The 18,001-nt window shown below is 49.0% G+C and overlaps 1 protein-coding gene across 1 annotated transcript in view; it reads right to left on the reverse strand.

Annotated features, from left to right (window-relative positions):
- The window catches only part of Barc (RRM1_TatSF1_like and RRM2_TatSF1_like domain-containing protein barc), a 54,188-nt gene that overhangs the window by 19,325 nt on the left and 16,862 nt on the right, over nucleotides 1-18,001 (reverse strand). Inside the window, exon 5 of the mRNA XM_077683820.1 lies at nucleotides 9,902-9,998. Within this exon, the coding sequence (XP_077539946.1) occupies nucleotides 9,902-9,998 (97 nt within the window). The remainder of the gene's footprint in view (nucleotides 1-9,901; nucleotides 9,999-18,001) is intronic.

Consider the following 18,001-nt stretch of genomic DNA (forward strand, 5'->3'; position numbering starts at 1 on the left):
GTCGCTGGCATACAGCCTGGCGTAGAATCGTTCTGCTACCTTAACTATCTCGTCCAAGTTGTGCGTTATGTTGCACTGCTCATCTCCGAGTGCATACATCCTGTCTTTGCCAATGGCTAGCTCTCTCTTCGTTGCTTTCAAGCTTCCCCCTTTCTGTAGCGCTTCCTCGATTGACTGATTGATTGACTGATTGATTGTAGTGTTTAACGCACCGACGCAATGCAGGCGATGAGGCGTGCCATAGTGGAAGGCTCCGGATTAATTTTGAGCACCTGGGGATCTCTAACGTGCGCCAAAATCTCGTACACACGGGTGTTTTTGCTTTTCGCCTTTGTAGCGTTTCCTCGATCACTGCCGTGTTATACGCACAAATGTCGTTTGTTTTACATCTGCTAATCCGTTTCAACAGCTCGGCCAAATCAATCCGATCCACCGTACTTGACACTTTTATGTTCTTACCTATAACAATTACTTCCTTCGTTTTCTTAGTTTTTCAGTTTCTTCCCTACCTGTTGTCTCTCCCACAGCAGCTGCTGCTGAATTACCGAGTGCCGATGCTAAGTTGTCATTTAGCCTGTGTGCACTGACCTCGTTCTGCTTGTTCAAAACGGAGAATTTGTTTTTAAGAGTTATTTTACACTTCTGCAATCTGACTCTGACTGACTCCTCATGGGGTTTCTTAGTTTTCACGAGTTTTGCTCTTTCTTTTCAGAGATTCAATCCTTAGCTTGCACCCTGTGATCGGTGCTTCAAACCTTACTTGTTGTCACATAGAATGAAGCCAATTTCGTTTTTGGTCGTACATGGAAACATTTCCATGCCCATTTCATATTCTTCGTTTGTAGAGGATTGTGATCATCAACCGCAGACTATTTGTCTCTGCAAATCCCCCCAGCGTGTCTCCTCCGTTGTTTCAACTGTCTATTCTGAAGCTTTCCACTCACATCCCTCCCATTTGCTTCTTACTGACCTTCGCATTAAAGTCTCTCATCACAATCGTGAACTGTGTTGTTGCCCTCTTCATCGCTGATTCTACCTCCTCGTTGAAGCTATCTACGGCTTCAGGTGCAAAGGCCTGTAGTACCTTTAACCTGTATCCTGTATAGGGGTTAATAAGACCTGTATAGGGGTTAATAAGACCATGCGGAAAAGCATGTTGGAAGATCGAGTGCAATCTTGGGTATGCCCGACTTGCACTAACTGTAAATCGAGGTTGTCAGAAGGACAAGGGGCATTTTCGGCAACTGAGCTTGCACACGAGGATCGCGGAGAACCTACTTTAGCTAATGTACTGGCTCGGTTGGACGAAGTGCTCCGTCGTCTTAACGATTTAGAAATGAAGCAAGAAAAACAATTAGCTATGTGTGAGGATACTGGCTCTAAGATCGAGAAACAAACAGAAGTTGTCCAGGAGATGGAAAAAGCGCTCGAGTTTCTGTCAAAGAAATATGATGAGTTTTTGCTCTCTTTAGAGGCACAAAAAACAGAGTTGAACGAACTGAAAAGCAAAGCGCTAGACCTGGAGGTTCAATTGGCGGCAAGGGACTCCAAAATTACGCAACTTGCACTTGATGTAGATAACTTGGAAACATACTCTCGGAGAAATAATTTAGAAATTCATGGTGTCCAGTTCACGGATAACGAAGACCTCAGTGCCACTTTGGCGTCCCTTGCCAACAAGCTTGAGCTTCCTGTTCCTAGCCAATATGAAGTAGAAGCAGTGCATAGATTGAAGAGCAAACCTGCGGTAGTACCTCCGATTCTAGTACGGTTTGCTAACCGTAGCATCAGGGACCTCTGGTTAGAAAAAAGGAACTGCTTGAAAAGTGAAAAAATATACTTGAACGAAAATTTGACTTTGAGAGTGAAACGACTTCTGTGGCTAACGAAAAACCGCGCTAAAGAACAAAACTACCGCTTTTGGTGGGCCCGTGGCGGTAGAGTATATGCTAGGAAAATGGATGGTGCCCCACACATTCGAATTAACAATGAAGATGACTTAAACAAAATAGCCTAAGTATGTCTGAGACATTTCAAACAGTGTCTGATTGGGTTGAACAAAAACGAGAATGGGTGAACGAGCAATCCACTGATCTATTGTTAGAACTAATACATGTAAACATCCGCAGTATGAAGAAAAATTGGGACACGCTACTTGTATTGCTCAGTAGAGTCCTGCCTAAGTTAGACGTTCTGATATTGACGGAAATCAACATCACAGAAGATGAATGCGCGTTGTTTACAATACCTGAATTTCAGTGTTTTTCTTTGTGTAGGCAACACAGAAAAGGAGGTGGTGTACTAGTGTTCGTTAAAAATGGCTGGTTTTGTGAAAGCATTGAACTTTTGGTGACTGAGGCAGAAATCATAGTAGTATCCATTAGTAAATGTAACCAGGAAGTTGTGGTTTATGCCGTGTACAGACCTCCGAGCACCAATGTTGCATTATTTGTGGAAGAGCTATCAAACCTCTTGAAAAAACATGGAAGCGAAGACAAGGTTATACTCGCTGGGGACTTCAACATTAATATTTCTGGTAAACTTACCCCAGCAGCAAATGATTACCTCACCCTTATAGCAAGTCATGGTCTGGAGAACGTTATCCAAGATCACACAAGGGAAGAAATTCTCGGTAGCAAATTAACACAGACTTGCATAGATCACATTGTCACTAGGTTGCCGAAGCATGAGAAGTTTGGATGCGTAATCAAAGAGAAGGTCGCTGACCATTATTTCATTGCACTAACTGTCTTTGACACTAGGAGTTTAATGCCTCCGGTCATTAAGCAAGAAAAACTGATTCTAAATGCCACGAATGTTGACAAAGAAATACGGCGCTTCAACTGGGATTCTCTAACTGGCTTAGAGCATACAAAGGCCTATGAACTATTGGTTGAAAAATTTCAGCAGATATATGAGTGTTCAAAAAGGAAAGTGTTGCTGAAGCGTAGAAATCCTAACTCTCCTTGGATAAATAGTGAGGTAATGGAGTTGTGTATTCTAAAAAATAGGCTTCAAAAAAAGTGTCGTGCTAACCCCCGTAATGGCCTTCTAAAGGAAGAATACAGAATTATTAGGAATAAAATAACGGCAAAGATAAGGTTGGCCAAGAAACGTTATCAGGTCGGTCAATTTTCCAGCTGCCGAAGAAACATAAAGAAAACTTGGGACCTCGTAAACATTATATCTGGCAGGCATCCAAAGAAAAACCTTGATACAAATCTTAGAGATTCCTTTCCCTCTTCAGATAGTTATGACTTGGCCAATAAATTTAATGGGCATTTTATACATGCAGTTAATGAACTTAAAAATAACGCTGCAAAATCAGATTCTTGGCAGAGCAGCTCGTCATGCGTCTTTTCAGCCTATATGCCAGATGTCACTGAGCTCGATTTATGGCAAACAATGCGTGCAATGCCACTAAATAAGTCACCTGGTTATGACAGTGTCAGGGTGCGGGATTTAAGGGGGGACGTGGCTTTCAAAATCAACTTTTTTATTTCAGAGTGGATTTTGATGAAAATTGGTACAGCAACTGGAAATGCTTCTGTGATAACACCATAAAAATTTCAAGATAATATTTTGATAACTTTTTTATTTATTAAATTTTCTTTCTGTTCCGCTTGTACCGAGCTTGAGCGACTTATAAAACACGATAGAAAACTTGTTCGAAGTGCTTTGCATTCCCAAATGAATGGGCGAGGTCGTGACAGTTTTAGAATTTTTTTTTTACAAAACAATATTTTTTAGTTTTCATTTTTTTAGAGGTTAATGTGCAACAGGCATGTCGAATGTGAACGACTATTTGAATAAAAAAGTCACAAAAAACAAATCTGGAAAACCAAAAGTGTCACGACCTGAACTGTTCATCAAGGAATGTAATGCAAGAAACGGAATCAAAATAGACCCAGTGGTCACGAAGAAATCCCTGGTACAAGCGACATAGGTGGCAAAAAAAACTGTTTTGAGAAAACGGCTTCCGAAGTTGCAACATAGGTTTCACTTATCAAAAGTCGCCACGGTTGCAGCCTTTCATGTCCTTTTGAACATGGGGCTTCTGGAAGGCCTTGCCTTGAAATTGGAGTGCCTTTTGCAGCCTTTCTCTTTCCAGAAAACATCATTTTCAGCTCCTCCGTGAAGAGTACATACCCCCTTTGCAAACCAAACGGAGGGGAAGATGGGTTTCAATGGGCTTTCAATGCAAAGTAGGTTAGCTGGTTGGCTGTATCGCACTGGACAACCTCCTTTTGCAGTGTTGTCACCATGGCAACAAGTTAAGCATTTTTTTTACTTAAATTTGAACATTTTTGGCTTTCTTTTATGTTTTATCTTGCCTGGCACAGCAACTTAGTACTCATACGTGCAGGTGTTCATTGCCAAAAGTTTGCAGACCACAAGGATGAAAATGAGCTACTTTGAAGCTTGGTAGAGTATTCTGCATAACTCCCAACTTCAATGCAAGAGCATATTTTTTTACTACTTTTGACATTCAAGGCATCCAATATTTCTCGCAGCAAAGCCAGTATGCCCTAAGCAATGGTATCAATAATTTCACCAAGAAATCACTGTTAAATGCTGCGACAGTAACGTACATTTTTAATGTAGAGAACATATTTTTATTCCTATATTACTAACTCAAACCTGTTTGCATGAAAATTACAAGTGCGCGGGAAACGTAGCGCAAGAAAGGCGATATGGCACGCGCGCATCGCAGCGCACGCTTACCGCGACATATCGAGCTTTGATTATACCTGATATGGCTGGTCAGGTCGCTTTTAAGATTAAATCTAACGTCGCAGGCATTAATTAGAACTACTGGCGTTCAATCGTAACCGGTTGCCCAGTCATGTGATGCTCCTATGCGCGTCGGCTATGCCGTGCGCGCCGCAGCGTTTGACGCGTCGACCGTTTCTTTCTCAAGGCTAGCGAGCCCACGGTCAAAACACAGCAATAACTAAGCGTGTAAACATCGCAAATCCGACTAAAAGTTCACTTCACGAACCGCTATCGCAAGCGCGCACACCGCGTCACCCTCCAAGGTCTGGCGACGGTAGAGTCACGCGCACCACGAAGCGTTCGATGACCTCCGCTTTTCGAGCCACACAACTTCCCGTAATCTGGCTCGTTATCTCTGGCATTCCCATCGCGATAACGTGCGTGTTGAATACCACAGATTGAACAGAAACTCGGCCGAGCGAAGCGGCGAAAATGAACTCAATCCGCTCGCTACGCAGCTCAGGCGGCCGCCATCTTGCGTTGCGCCCGCGACATCCAATCAGGAGGGTCGTCCCGACCGGAGGACCAATAGCGCTTCAGCATCTATTTCTAGCTTCGTTTGTGCGTCGTTTCTTTTCTGCCGTTTGTGCGTTTGTGAATGAACGAAGATACAAGAGACGAGCGGAACCGGAAAGACGATCGCTCGGCCGATCTAACCATATCAAAATGGCCGCGCCCGGTGGCACCGTTGCGGAGATAGAGCGCTCCGAAAATTGCCGTTTTTTCGCCCTTTTGCGCTGATAGTTTGTCACCGCGCCTGACAAAAGTATTTTTTTATGCCACTTTGCGACGCTTTTCAGCGTAAAAACTTTGCAGACGCACAGAATAGGAAACATAGAAGCCGAATATGTGGGTTTCAAAAAAACGATGTTTTGGTCATTTTTCCGAAGTTGAAAGCCGCGTCCCCCCTTAATAATGAACTTCAGTCATCTCAAAAGTGTATTACTTTATATTATAAACCAGACTCTAAACACCGGCATAATCCCGCAAGGTATGAAAGTCAGCGTTGTCAGACCTCTTCATAAAAAAGGATCTAGAAAAGACCACAACAACTATAGGCCAATCTCAATACAGTCAATTATATGTATTATAGAGAAGATTTTACAAAAAAGTATGACCTCTTTTTGCGAAAAGCATTGCCTAATCACTACAGCGCAGCGTGGATTCCGAAGTGGACTTAGCACGACCAGCTTATTAGAGGATTTCAACGACTATATATGCAGTCAGATAGACAAAAACAACCTCGTTATTGCGCTCTTTTTAGACCTCCAGAAGGCGTTTGACACGATCGACCATAAGCTGCTCCTTGAAAAATTAGCCAACATCGGGTTTAGAGGTCCTTACGCTAGATTTTTCTTAGACTATTTGTCGAATCGTGTACAGTGTGTTCGTATCGAGAATGCTTGTAGTGAAATGCTGTGCGTCCGTTCAGGTGTGCCACAGGGATCAGTGCTGGGGCCACTCTTATTTAGCATTTATATTAATGACTTGGCTTCCTTGCCACTGAATGCCAAACCCTACATGTATGCTGACGATACTGCTCTTCTTTTACCGTGTTCGAATTATGATGTTGGTGCTCGTCTTATGCAACAGGATGTTTGTCTACTGATGAACTGGCTGAATAATAACCATATTTTTCTGAATAAATCCAAAACCAATTTGATATGTTTTCACAGCCCTTACCGGACCTTTGTCGAGAGCACATCTGCATTTCTGCATACTAGCTCCTGTCATAAGTGCTCCTGCCGCCCAGTCGATCTTGTTCATGATGTTAAGTATTTAGGTTTGCAATTCGATGAAACTTTATCTTGGAATTTACATATAGAACAGCTTGCAAAACGCTTGCGAGTGGTATGTGTTCATTTGTATGCGCTTCGATCGGTTTGTTGCCTCGCTGTAAAAAGAATGGTTTTTAAGTGCCTAGGACAATCTATATTTAGATATGGTCTAACTATTTATGGACATGCATCTTCCTATAAACTGAACACTCTTAATAGCATCCTGCACAAAATAGCGCACCATATTACGTATGAAACTAGATATCATGGAGACCGAACAGAAGTTGTCATGAAAGAATCAGATGTTCTACACGTGAAAAAACAACTAATTTTTGATATCTTGTTAAAAAATTTCTTTTACAGTCCTTTCAAAATTGATAATATAAAAACAAGGTGCCTCCGTCAAACTGAACGTTTTGTGCTGCCTCGAGTACTAACCAGCTATGGAAAGGAAACAAGGTCGTTCCTCATTCCTTTCTACTTTAATAAAATTGACGCCCCCCCAAGCATTAACTGTCCCTCCAAAGCCAAAAAATACTTAAAGGCGTGGGTCCGCGAAGCTGCTATTGAATAAGACAATGATTTTAGACCGTGCTTGAATGTGATTGCGCTCCTTTTATTTGTATTGCAGTTTGTGAACCAAAACAAACATTTTTATTCTTTATGCTTTTATAGTGGTTTGTCATCAGGCAAAGCAGTGTGTTTCCTTCTTGCTTGTATTTTTTTTTTCTTACAGTCATTGTTCTTTTTTGCGTGCCTTTTTTTTTTTTAGAATTGTTTTATTCACCAAGGTGTTTCTCTTTCGGCTCTTTGTATTAGCCGAGACTGCCCAGCCCCGCACACAAGCCACTCGGGCTTATGCGGGCTGGATATTAGCGTGTAAAAGAGCTTGAATAAACATTATTATTATCGCATCTTCAGCTTGATCACAACAGCTGCGACTGTCTCGCTAATGCTGAAAAACTCCTCCAGGCTTCCTGCTGTTTTTCTGCGCAATTAAACCCCCCCTTCCTCTCTCTTTTCTTTATGTTCTCTGTAGACAGAGTAGTGAGCTTCATTCAGCCTTCTCCTGTCCTTCTAGCTTTGCTTAACCCTACAATATCCCACCTAATGTCCGAGAGCTCCCCTAGTGGTACAGCTAAGCCTCCCTCCTAGACAGGGTGGTCAGAGAAGGATCTGCCCCCCCCCCCCCCCCCTCCCATGACTACCTAACTCAACTCTCGGCCCTCAGTCTCCAGAAGATGTGGAGCGCCTGTCCACGGCGGCAGTCAGAACAGCGATACAGCAGAGGGTGCTAAGCAACTCTGGGTCTGACAGGCCGCCATTGGAACAATTGCGCCGGCGCTTTCTCCATTTCTTGCCGCCAGGGCAAGAGGTGAAGGCTCCCTCCTCTCTCCCTTCGTCCGCCGCGTGCTGCTCACCGTGGCTGGTTTGTCAGGGCGTCTCAGGAAGCCGGCCTGGGTGCACGGCACCGGGGAAGGATTGATTGATTGATTGTAGGGTTTAACGTGCCGACGCAACGTAGGCGATAAGGCGCACCGTAGTGGAGGGCTCCGGATTAATTTTGACCACCTGGGGATCTTTAACGTGCGCCGAAATCTCGTACATACGGGCGTTTTTGCTTTTCGCCTCCATCAGAAAAGCGGCCGCCGCGGCCGGGAATCGAACCCGCAACCTCGTGCTCAGCAGCGCAACGCCTTAGCCACTGAGCCACCGCGGCAGGTACTGGGGAAGGGGCTTTTGGGTTGCAGCAGTAGACCACCACAGACGTGAGTACCGGAGCTCCGGATTTGCCTTCCTTTGTCTGCCCCCAATGCGCCTTTCTCCTGATCTTCGCCAGTCGGCTGGGTCAGGACGAGCGAAGAGTCGAACTACGCTACTGGAGCACCCAATTGTGTCTTGTGTGCTCCTTGCTGTTGTCTGCCGCTACGCCCGTGGGCAATCCGTGGCGGAGTTCAGTGGAGCTAGCCTTGCAGCCGTCTCGAGTGCGAGATAGGTCGCCGTAAGAACCCTGGTCCCCACAAGTGGAAGAAAAATCTCGGTGCATGCGAATGATGACAGCACACGCTCGCTGCAGCATGGTCATGAGCAGAAGAGGCTCCCATGCATTGCGGCGCGATTCTCACCAGCTGCCCCCATACTGCTATGCAAGGCTCGGCCAAGGAAGAATTGTTGGGAAATTCATATTTTTCAGCAATGACAGGCAGAATAAACAAAGTAAACCTACCACTGGACCTTTTTGGGCCACACAAGAATCCCTGGTACTGAGGACAGGCTGCCATTGGCAAGCATGGTGGGATCACACGAGTGATGCATGTGTGCACTTCAAAGACGCAGACAATGCGGCCCTTTGTTGCTACAGATGATACTGTGCCCAGGTTTCACACAATCAGACGCAAAAATGTGAGGCAGACAATGCGGCCCTTTGTTGCTACAGATGATACTGTGCCCAGGTTTCACACAATCAGACGCAAAAATGTGAGGATACTCGAGGACTTTCAAGCTTATGTCAAGGCATTTTCAATGGTGCAGTGCACTGATCCACTCAGCCGCCATGCTTAAATGCGCTCTGTAAAAATCCCTTTCAGCACAAATCTCCCTGCTATAGCTCTGCCCTTTGCAAGTGGGTGCACTTACTACCACTCATAGCAATGTTGAGCCAGCCTCACACAAACCATGTCGTTTTGGACATTTCCAAGTACTGCTAAACGCTCTTAGTTAATACACAGCCTCCAGCAGTGAGAGAACACTCCCCTCCATGGCCACGCCCTCTCCTAACACGTTTCAGTGACCGGGGGGAATGGGGGAGAGCAATGAATGAATACACTTTGTTTGGTCTCAAAGTTTTATCTATGTTTACAAGTGACCCCTCCCCCTTTTCCTTTTTTTTTGAACCAAAATCCTTCGTATGACACTGCTTCCCAGTGCCACAGAACCGGGACGAAATAATGATAATCAACATCAAAGCCTCGTGGAAGCTAAATGCTCCCTTCTCACATCCACGGCCTTATTGCAGAGCGTCACCAGTGCCGCGGCATCAGCACTGTTTGCTTTCAAGAGAGGGTGCCGCATAGTCTCACCCACGATTCCAAGGACAGAAGAACCTGGCCTTCACAACGCACTGCACGCTCACTGGGAGTGCTAGACGGACAAGGGAGGTGTGCGCACATGTGAGGAAGTGGCCCTGCGTGTGATCAGCCAAGACTGAAAGAATGCGAGGACATAACAGAGGTACACGGAAGGGAAGGGGGACAATGGTGGACAGCAGAGTGAGGCAGCGAAGAGAGCCCATGCTGGTTTGCCCCCCGCCACCTGCTACGGAAAGGGGAGGGGACCAGGCAGCCCACCTCGAACTCCTTGGGGTCGAACATGTTCTTGAGGACCACGGTGGACTCGTGCTTGTCCCGCATGCCGCGCAGCTTCTCGGGACGCCAGTCAAACAGCCTGCACAGAGGACAGGGCGTGGCAGCGAATGTGGCCGCACATTGTTTAGGTAGTAAAGCGAGACCAGCACGACAGTGTCATTCCGCCAAGATTGTATGGCCTTGTTCTAGCAATCCCTGCACGTGGAATAGGACTCCCACGAGGCCAGTTCAATGATCCACCCCAGGCAACATTGAAGCTATTCCCTCTTGTGGTGTGAATGAAGGCAGCCCCATCCTCACACTTCGTCGGGGGACCCACACCTGCTATTAATGGCGAAACAGCGCACAATAATGCTGCTCACTTTCAAAAATAACGCCCCCCACGACCATACCACTGGTGTAGCTCAGACAAGGACTAGCCACGACCCTACAGCGCAGAGAGGAACCAAGCTTATCTGAACTTCTGTTTCTGCCCTGCCCCAGTAACCTTCCTCGATGAGTTTGTGCACCACATGCCAGCACAGTAACCAGGACAAACAAAACATGCACCTTTGCCGTAATGCTTTGGTTGCTGATACAAGTGCAACCACTTCTGTCTGCACTGTTGACTTACTGGAGTGCTTACACTGCCCTTGAGTTTATCGTCTAGCCCCTCTCGGCTGTAATTTCTTCTGTAAAATAAAACAGACTTAGCGATAAGCCAGCAAAAATTTTGATCTATTGCGCAAGGGGGTGTGAAACAAAGGGACGGAGCATGTTGGAAACTTAGCAAGACCCTCATCAACGCCAAATGTGCTTCAATGTATACCTTCACTTTCCTGTTACGTAATGTCTATCCAAAATCTGGGTGAGCAACAAGTGGCCACTATGTTGAAAGTGGCAAGCTGGTCTGAACTTTTCACTAGTGTCCTAACGGGAAGAAAAAAGTTGGGGTTCACCAAGATCAGGATGAGTGCAACTAACGGTGCCGGGAACACACTTATTTTACGTACACATGTTCCTAGCTTACTTTTACTTTTGGGAAACTGCTCAACGAGCTCCACGAGTCGCATTTCCCCACTCGTGACTTGCAAGGTCACAAAGCCTGCACAGGAAAAAAAAAAAAAAAATACTGAACAGCAATGCTGGCTTCATGCCCTCGGTATATTCACCTTTGGAAACACCGTATATGCATTCAGTCTCCATATGACAAGGAAAGTGTTCGCGTGATCTCGTTGCAACAAGTACTTGGGCAGTGGCACTGACCGCGAGGATGGCCAAGCCCCAAGCAACGTCAAAGCGCTTGACGCAACTGACGTGCTCAACCGTGCTCGACACAAACAGGCTCAAAACAAACGGCAGCCTTCTGAATGGGTCCTCAGAACTTGCAAGTCCATTGGTAATGTTCCCGCATTTTATGAGCAGAATTAGCGTGCAATGTAATCTCTGCATAACGAAATAAAGCGCCGTTTTTTACAACCTCACTCTGGAGTTTTGAGGCCTCTTTTTCGTACCAATGCTCGCATTCGCTACCAACACAAGAAATTTTCATCAGACAAAGAGACCCACTACACCGACATCACTCACTCACATTCCCCTACAACTCTAGTGGTCACCGACACCAACGGCACCTTTTACACCGCAGCCACATACTGCTTGCTATCTCCATCTGCAGCGGAAGCAACGGCAAGAGCCCTAGCAACGTATGCAGCAACACCCGACTACCTCACGACTATCACCGACTCCAGCAAGCCTGTCGAAGATACCTCCTTGGGAGAATTCCCGTACCTGCCCTCAAGCTTCCACCAGCCCCAGCATGCCCTCTTACTCCCACCATTGTCTGCAGCCCGGGTAATGCCTTTCTCATCGGCAACAAAGCAGAAGCAGCCCCCTCCACTCCTGACGAGGCCAGACAAGTTGGACGCCACAACAGACACACTATGCCCATTACCAGCCATTGACACCGATATCCTATCGCAGCACCCTCCTCCTCACCCTGCACTCCCCAACAAAAAATCCTGCATCCAGCCAAGTCTCCTAACATATACGTACTGCCACAACTCCATCCTGTCCCGCATCTCCCCCGGCCGTTTCACCTACACCTGCCCTGACTGCCACCCCCCAGACACAACCCCCCACCCTCACCACCCCTCCCTACTCCCCTCACCTACCAGCTCAGACCTGCAGGTCCCACAAAACCTGATCCAGCGGACCACCCGCCCATCTGCTCCAAATTTATAAGGAAATGTTTATTCTGCCCCGTACTCCTCTCATCTTGTGTAATTTGGGACAGACCGAATATTGGCGACCGTTGTTTTCTTGTTGTTGTTGTTCTGTTTTGTTTCTCGTGTGCCCTTCCGTTTCCTTTTCTTGCCCCCTACATCATTTCCTTCTCCCTTCTTCATCGCTCCCCTCCACCTGCCCATCACCCCACTTCCCCACCCCCCACACCAGCAGGCATTCCACTGTCCCCCCCCAGGTGTGACAAATTACGCCTGCTTTTGGACTTCCCTTTCACGTTTCATTCCAACCAGCTCCTTCATTCATTCGTATCGAGGTTTAACTCTTCTCTTGACACTACAATCTACTGAAAAAGGCCAACTTGCCTCCCCACTTCAGCGTTTCCTTAGTTAAATATGGGGTCTAAAATGTATACGGGAGATGGTGGTGGCTATTGTGGGGGGCATTTAGAGTTTCTGACAACATTTTGCTCTCAACATAGGAAATAGGTGTTACGTACTCACGCAACACGTCAGCTATCCTACCGCCATCATGCACGATATTTGTGCTTCTGGTGCAGCGATCTGCTATGCGCAAATCCACGAGCTTGCAAATTAGCATCAAGCATGCATTTGTCAACAGTGGCGTAGCCAGGGGGGGGGCTGACCGGGCTTCAGCCCCCCCCGAAATTTTTCCGGCCGTCGCCGGTCTGCCTATATATGCCTGGTACGTCGCCTGCGAACAAAGCTGCATATCCTTTGAAAGTGCCACTAGTAGAAGCATTCACGACTCAATGTCTTCCCTACGCAAGGGTGTTTACACAAAACCACGGCCGGACTCGACTCTTTTTCCGCGCTGCGGAAAGGGAGTCGAGTCCGGCCGTGACAAAATGAAGCCCCTGAAGGGTGCGAACCGCTGAGGGATGATTGCGGAGGGGGGCAGCCCTGAAAGCCACGGCGCCTTCAGGTAAGCTCAGCGCACGGGACGACACAGGCATGCGTTGTGTCCCTTTGTGCGAGGAGGAGGATAAACATCTTTATTGAGGGAAAAGGTTGCGTGGACTCTTCAGGAGGTGAAGTCCTCAGTCCAGGACCCCATATGCCTTGCCAGCCGCTACAGCCCGCTCCACCAGCCGAAGCTGGTCGGACAGGCATGAGCTGGATAGGGCGCGCCTCCAGAGCTCGGGAGAGTTGTAAGGATTCGGCTTGGGGAGAGGGTGGGAGGGGCATCCACCAACCATGTGGAAGAGAGTACACTCTGCTCCACAGAAGGGGCAGCTAGGGGACGTAATTTCTTCGGAGTAGTGGCAGACTCTTTTTGGGTGGGGAAAGGTGTTTGTTTGCAAGGCACGGTAGTGGTGTGCCTGCTCGATAGAGAGGTGTCGGTGCGGTGGGGGAAGGGTGCGTCGGGCCAGGCGTAGATGTTGCGTCATTTCTGTATATGTCAGGAGGGGAGTAAATCTCTCCGAGGCGGTGTCTGCACTCCTCGTGCGGCGTGTCATTTCTCGCGCGAGGTCGTGCGCCATCTCGTTCCCATTCACTCCCAGATGGGCTGGAGTCCATATTATGTGGATCTGTCGCTGCGGCGGGTGGCGGAGTAGCATTGCGCGGGCCGCAGCGTGAACGGTTCCGGCCTGAAAGTGTCGGCAGGCCTGTTGGCTGTCCGTCACAACAGTAGTAGCCTGGGTAGAGCAGATGGCAAGTGCGATTGCCGCCTCTTCAGCTTCAGCTGGTGAAAGTGTTTTGACAGAGGCAGTGATAGCCTGTCCTCCTTGGGCGGGGCTTACTGCCAAGGCGAACGCTGGATAGGAGGAGTATGCTGCCGCGTCTGTGAAGACCGCGTCAGCATCTCGACTGTACTGTCGTGAGATGGCCTCCGCGCGAGCCTTGCGCCGTCCACTGTGGTGCTCAGGGTGCATATTACGCGGCAAGGGTTGTACTTTAATGAGTTCTTGAGTAGGTCGGGGGAGGGGCTCTAGAAGGGGGCCATTGTAGCCCGGTGTATTTATTCCCAGTCCTGAGAGGACCTGGCGGCCCGCGTTGGTTAGAGAAAGCCGTCGGTATTGTTGTAAAAGATGTCCTTCAACTAGTTCAGACGACGTATTGTGGATACCGAGTTGAAGAAGTAGCAAGGTGGATGTGTTTGTGGGAAGGCACAGTGCGCGCTTGTATGATTTTCGAATTATTGCATTGACACTTTCTTCTTCGTGCTTGTTGAGAAGCGCATATGGGATCGCGTACGTGATGCGGGAAATAATGAAGGCGTGCACGAGACGTAGCGCCGCATTCTCCCCGAAGCCGCGCCTCTTCGTTATGATTCGGCGCAGCATATGGGATACCTGATCCGTAGTGTGCTTCAGCCGAGTTATGATGGTGGAGTTCCGTTTATCTTGCTGGAAGACCATCCCAAGGATCTTGATTTGAGGAGTGGGGCGGATAATGTGGCCCTCGAGGTGTATTTCGACCGGTGGAGGTGGGTCACGCTTGGGTCTTCCTGGTTGGACCACGAGTAGCTCAGACTTTTGCGGGGCGCACGAGTCCGCAGTATTTGGCGTACTCAGTGACCACATCGGCCGCTTCTTGAAGGCGAGCTTCCATGTCCCCCCACGAGCCTGTGCCCGTCCAAACTGTCACATCGTCGGCGTAGAGCGCATGCTTGGTGTTCGGAAGAGCTGCAAGGCGTTGTGGCAGTTTGATTAGGGCGATATTAAATAGCATCGGGGAGAGCACTGCTCCTTGTGGAGTGCCTCTGCTCGCCAGGTTGATGGGGTTGGACTTCGCTTCGCCAACGTGGAGTACCGCTTGCCTCTTAGTAAGGAAGTCTCGCACGTAAGTGTACGTGCGTTCCCCGCAATGTAGCTCTCGCAGGTGGGCCAAAATGACTGAATGGGACACATTGTCAAAGGCCCCCTTGAAGTCCAATGCCAGCATTGCCGTGGGGGAGTGTCGGTTGGCAGGGGTCATGACTTCTTCTTTAATCTGGAGGAGAATGTCCTGGGTGGAGAGGTGGGGTCTGAATCCAAACATCGAGGTTGGTATGAGGTTCCGATCGTCTAGGTGACGCTGGAGGCGAGCGAGGACGATATGCTCCATGAGTTTACCGACGCAGGACGTTAGCGATATAGGTCGTAGGTTGTCAATAGAAGGGGTCTTGTTCGGTTTGGGGATGAGGTGAACGTAGGCGAGCTTCCATTCTGCAGGGATCTTGCCCTCTCGCCACACTCTATTGAGGCACGCGGTGAGGGACACGAGAGAGTCGTCATCGAGGTTGGCTAGTAGCCTGTTGGAAATTCCATCAGGACCTGGCGCGGTGTTTTTCCGTATCCGGGACAGTGCCGCTCGTACCTCCGAGATGAGGATGTCTTGATCCAATGAGGGGTTCGGCGATCCATCGTAGTCTGTGTGGCTCTGTTGCGGACCGGGCGGGAAGAATTTTGCCTCGAGGTTCGTTAAAAGTGTGTCGGTTGAGTGATTGTGCAGGAGGGCCCGTAGTTGGTTTGATGACGTTGCCTTCGAAGAGGAGGGGTCCAGGAGGTAACGAAGAATTTTCCATGTTTTTGACGTGCTCACGTGGTTTCCCATGGCGTCGCAAAGGGAGAGCCAACTCTCACGGCACAGTTCGCGTGCGTATTTGGCCGCCTTTTCATTGAGCTGCGCAATGCGGATGCGGAGTTTTTTATTGTGCCGCTGCTTTTTCCAGCGCTTTTGCAGGCTGCGTCTAGCTTCCCATATGTGTAGAAGGTGCGTGTCTACGCAGGGATTGTCGGTATTTGTCTTTATGTTAGTAGTACAAGCGGCCTGGTCCTGAATAAGTTGGGCTATCCATGCGGAATATTGATCTTCCTCTGCCGGATCTGCGGTGTCCTCTGTGCTGCGCGCTGACCTCAGTTTTCGGAAACCGGACCAATCTGTCAGGGCAGCACGTCCCACTGTGCGGACTAGTTCCGGGCCTGAAATGATTAATTCAATAAGGAAATGATCGCTGCCCAGTGCCTCTTGCTTGTTTCGCCATACGCACGTCACCTGCTGGTTGCTCAGGGCGAGGTCTGGCGTAGTATCGCGAGAGACGCTTGTGCCCGTGCGAGTGGGTATGCTGAGCTCGTTGAGTATCTGCCATGCCTTCTCGTCTACGTACTTGTGAAGGTAGTTGCCCCTTGGATGAGCGTAAGTGTAACCCCAAAGGGGGTGCGCCGCATTGAAGTCTCCACTTACGATGAGTTGGTGCTTCCCAGCTTTCTTTCGCGCCAGTTCCAGCGTGTCATTTAGGGCCTGCGGAGAACATTTGGGCCTGCAGTAGACATTAAGGTGGAAGATAGGTAAGGAAGTCTTTGATGCCTTGGCGGGGAGTAGTTCTAGTAGTACGCCTGGGGCTCCTGCTAATGGAAGGGAGTGCTGTATAGCGGTGATAGACCTGGATACCAGCGTGTGTAACACCCGCGTGCCATCCGCATGAAAAGTGATATAGCCGGGGAGCGAAGCGTGGGTGTTGCTTTCTTGCAATGCGACAACGTGTGGAGGTGTTTCTTGTGTTGTAATATACTGGATCAGTTCTGAGCGTTTTTCGCGGAATCCGCGGCAGTTCCACTGCCAAACAATTGTTTCGCCGCGGCTCCGACTATTCTTATTAGGAGGACCCATCTTCTTCCATGGCATCTTTGGGTGGAGGAGGAAGGGAGGTAGTGACGCGAGTGCACTGAGGAATAAATGCTTCCATTTTCGAGAGGCGTTCTTCGAAATTGGTATTCATTTCTTTGAGGGCTTGCATGGTCTGGTTCAGTTGGTCAGTAATAGTTTGTTGCGAGGCGGTCAGCTGCTGTAGCATAGAACGTATTCCCACCACCTCGTCTCGAGTGATAAATGGCGTGGGGTTTGCTGGCATCGCCTGGCCCGAAATTGGTGGGAGGGTTGTGGGAAGAGGGGGGGTTGCATCACTGCTTGGTGGGAGGGAAGTTCGGGGACGCTTGATAGCGGGAGAAAGTTGTTGCGGGGAGGGTGCAGGGGGGTTGGCTGCTGTTTTTGTTAAGGACGCACGCAGTTCTGCAAGTTCCTGTCTGAGAGCCGCGTTCTCAGCTTGTAATTGAGTTATGAGTGCGCCATACTTATTATCAGCTCTGGAGGCCGCTACTCCTGCCCAGCTCACCTTGGGTGCGTCCTCGTGGCGTGGTTCTTTGTGCGCGGAGCTCCTGTTGACTGAGGAGCTGGCCGAGCGTTGGTCTCTGGGTGGCTTGCGTTGCGTCTCTGGGGTCTGATCTCGATTGCGTGCCTGGCTGGGCGCGCGTTCCTTGGTGGTTGACCGTCCGTGTTGTGGCCCTCGACCGTGATCTCGGCTCGGTCTTGAGCTCGAACGGTGAGGTCCCCGGTTGCGTCGCGAGCCAGGAGAGGGGGAGCGCGACCGGCAGGGCCCATCCGATGTGGACTTGTTCGGAGTTTTCTTGGCCTTGTACACGGTGGGCAGGTACCGCTTGGGGCAGTCTTTAGATGCGGTGGTGTGTGGGCCTTTACAAAGCCCACACCGCGGTGTGCAGATGTGCTGAGGCTCGTTGAGGGGGGCACCGCACACGTTGCACTTGGGCGTGGCTGGAGGAGAGGGTCAAACGTCCGCTCGGTGGCCCGTTTGATGACAGAGGGTGCAAAAGGCGACCGTGCGGCGATAAGGGTAGCATCGGAGCAGGGCTTGGTTGACGTAAACGTAGTACGGCACTCGCTTGCCTCGAAATGTTATGACGAAGGCTTTGGACTCTCCGAGGCGACGAGCTGTGAGAACCTCGTATCCGGGAGCAGTAATGAGTGACTTGACGTACTCTTCTGGATGTTCTTGTGCGATGTTGTGAATGACGCCACGGCAGGAATTGTCCGGAGTGATTGGGTAGACTGAGACCTCGTG

This window comes from Haemaphysalis longicornis, unplaced genomic scaffold (assembly GCF_048455015.1).
Source record: "Haemaphysalis longicornis isolate Haplotype H1 unplaced genomic scaffold, Haemaphysalis longicornis Haplotype H1 scaffold_9, whole genome shotgun sequence".
NCBI lineage: Eukaryota > Metazoa > Arthropoda > Arachnida > Ixodida > Ixodidae > Haemaphysalis > Haemaphysalis longicornis.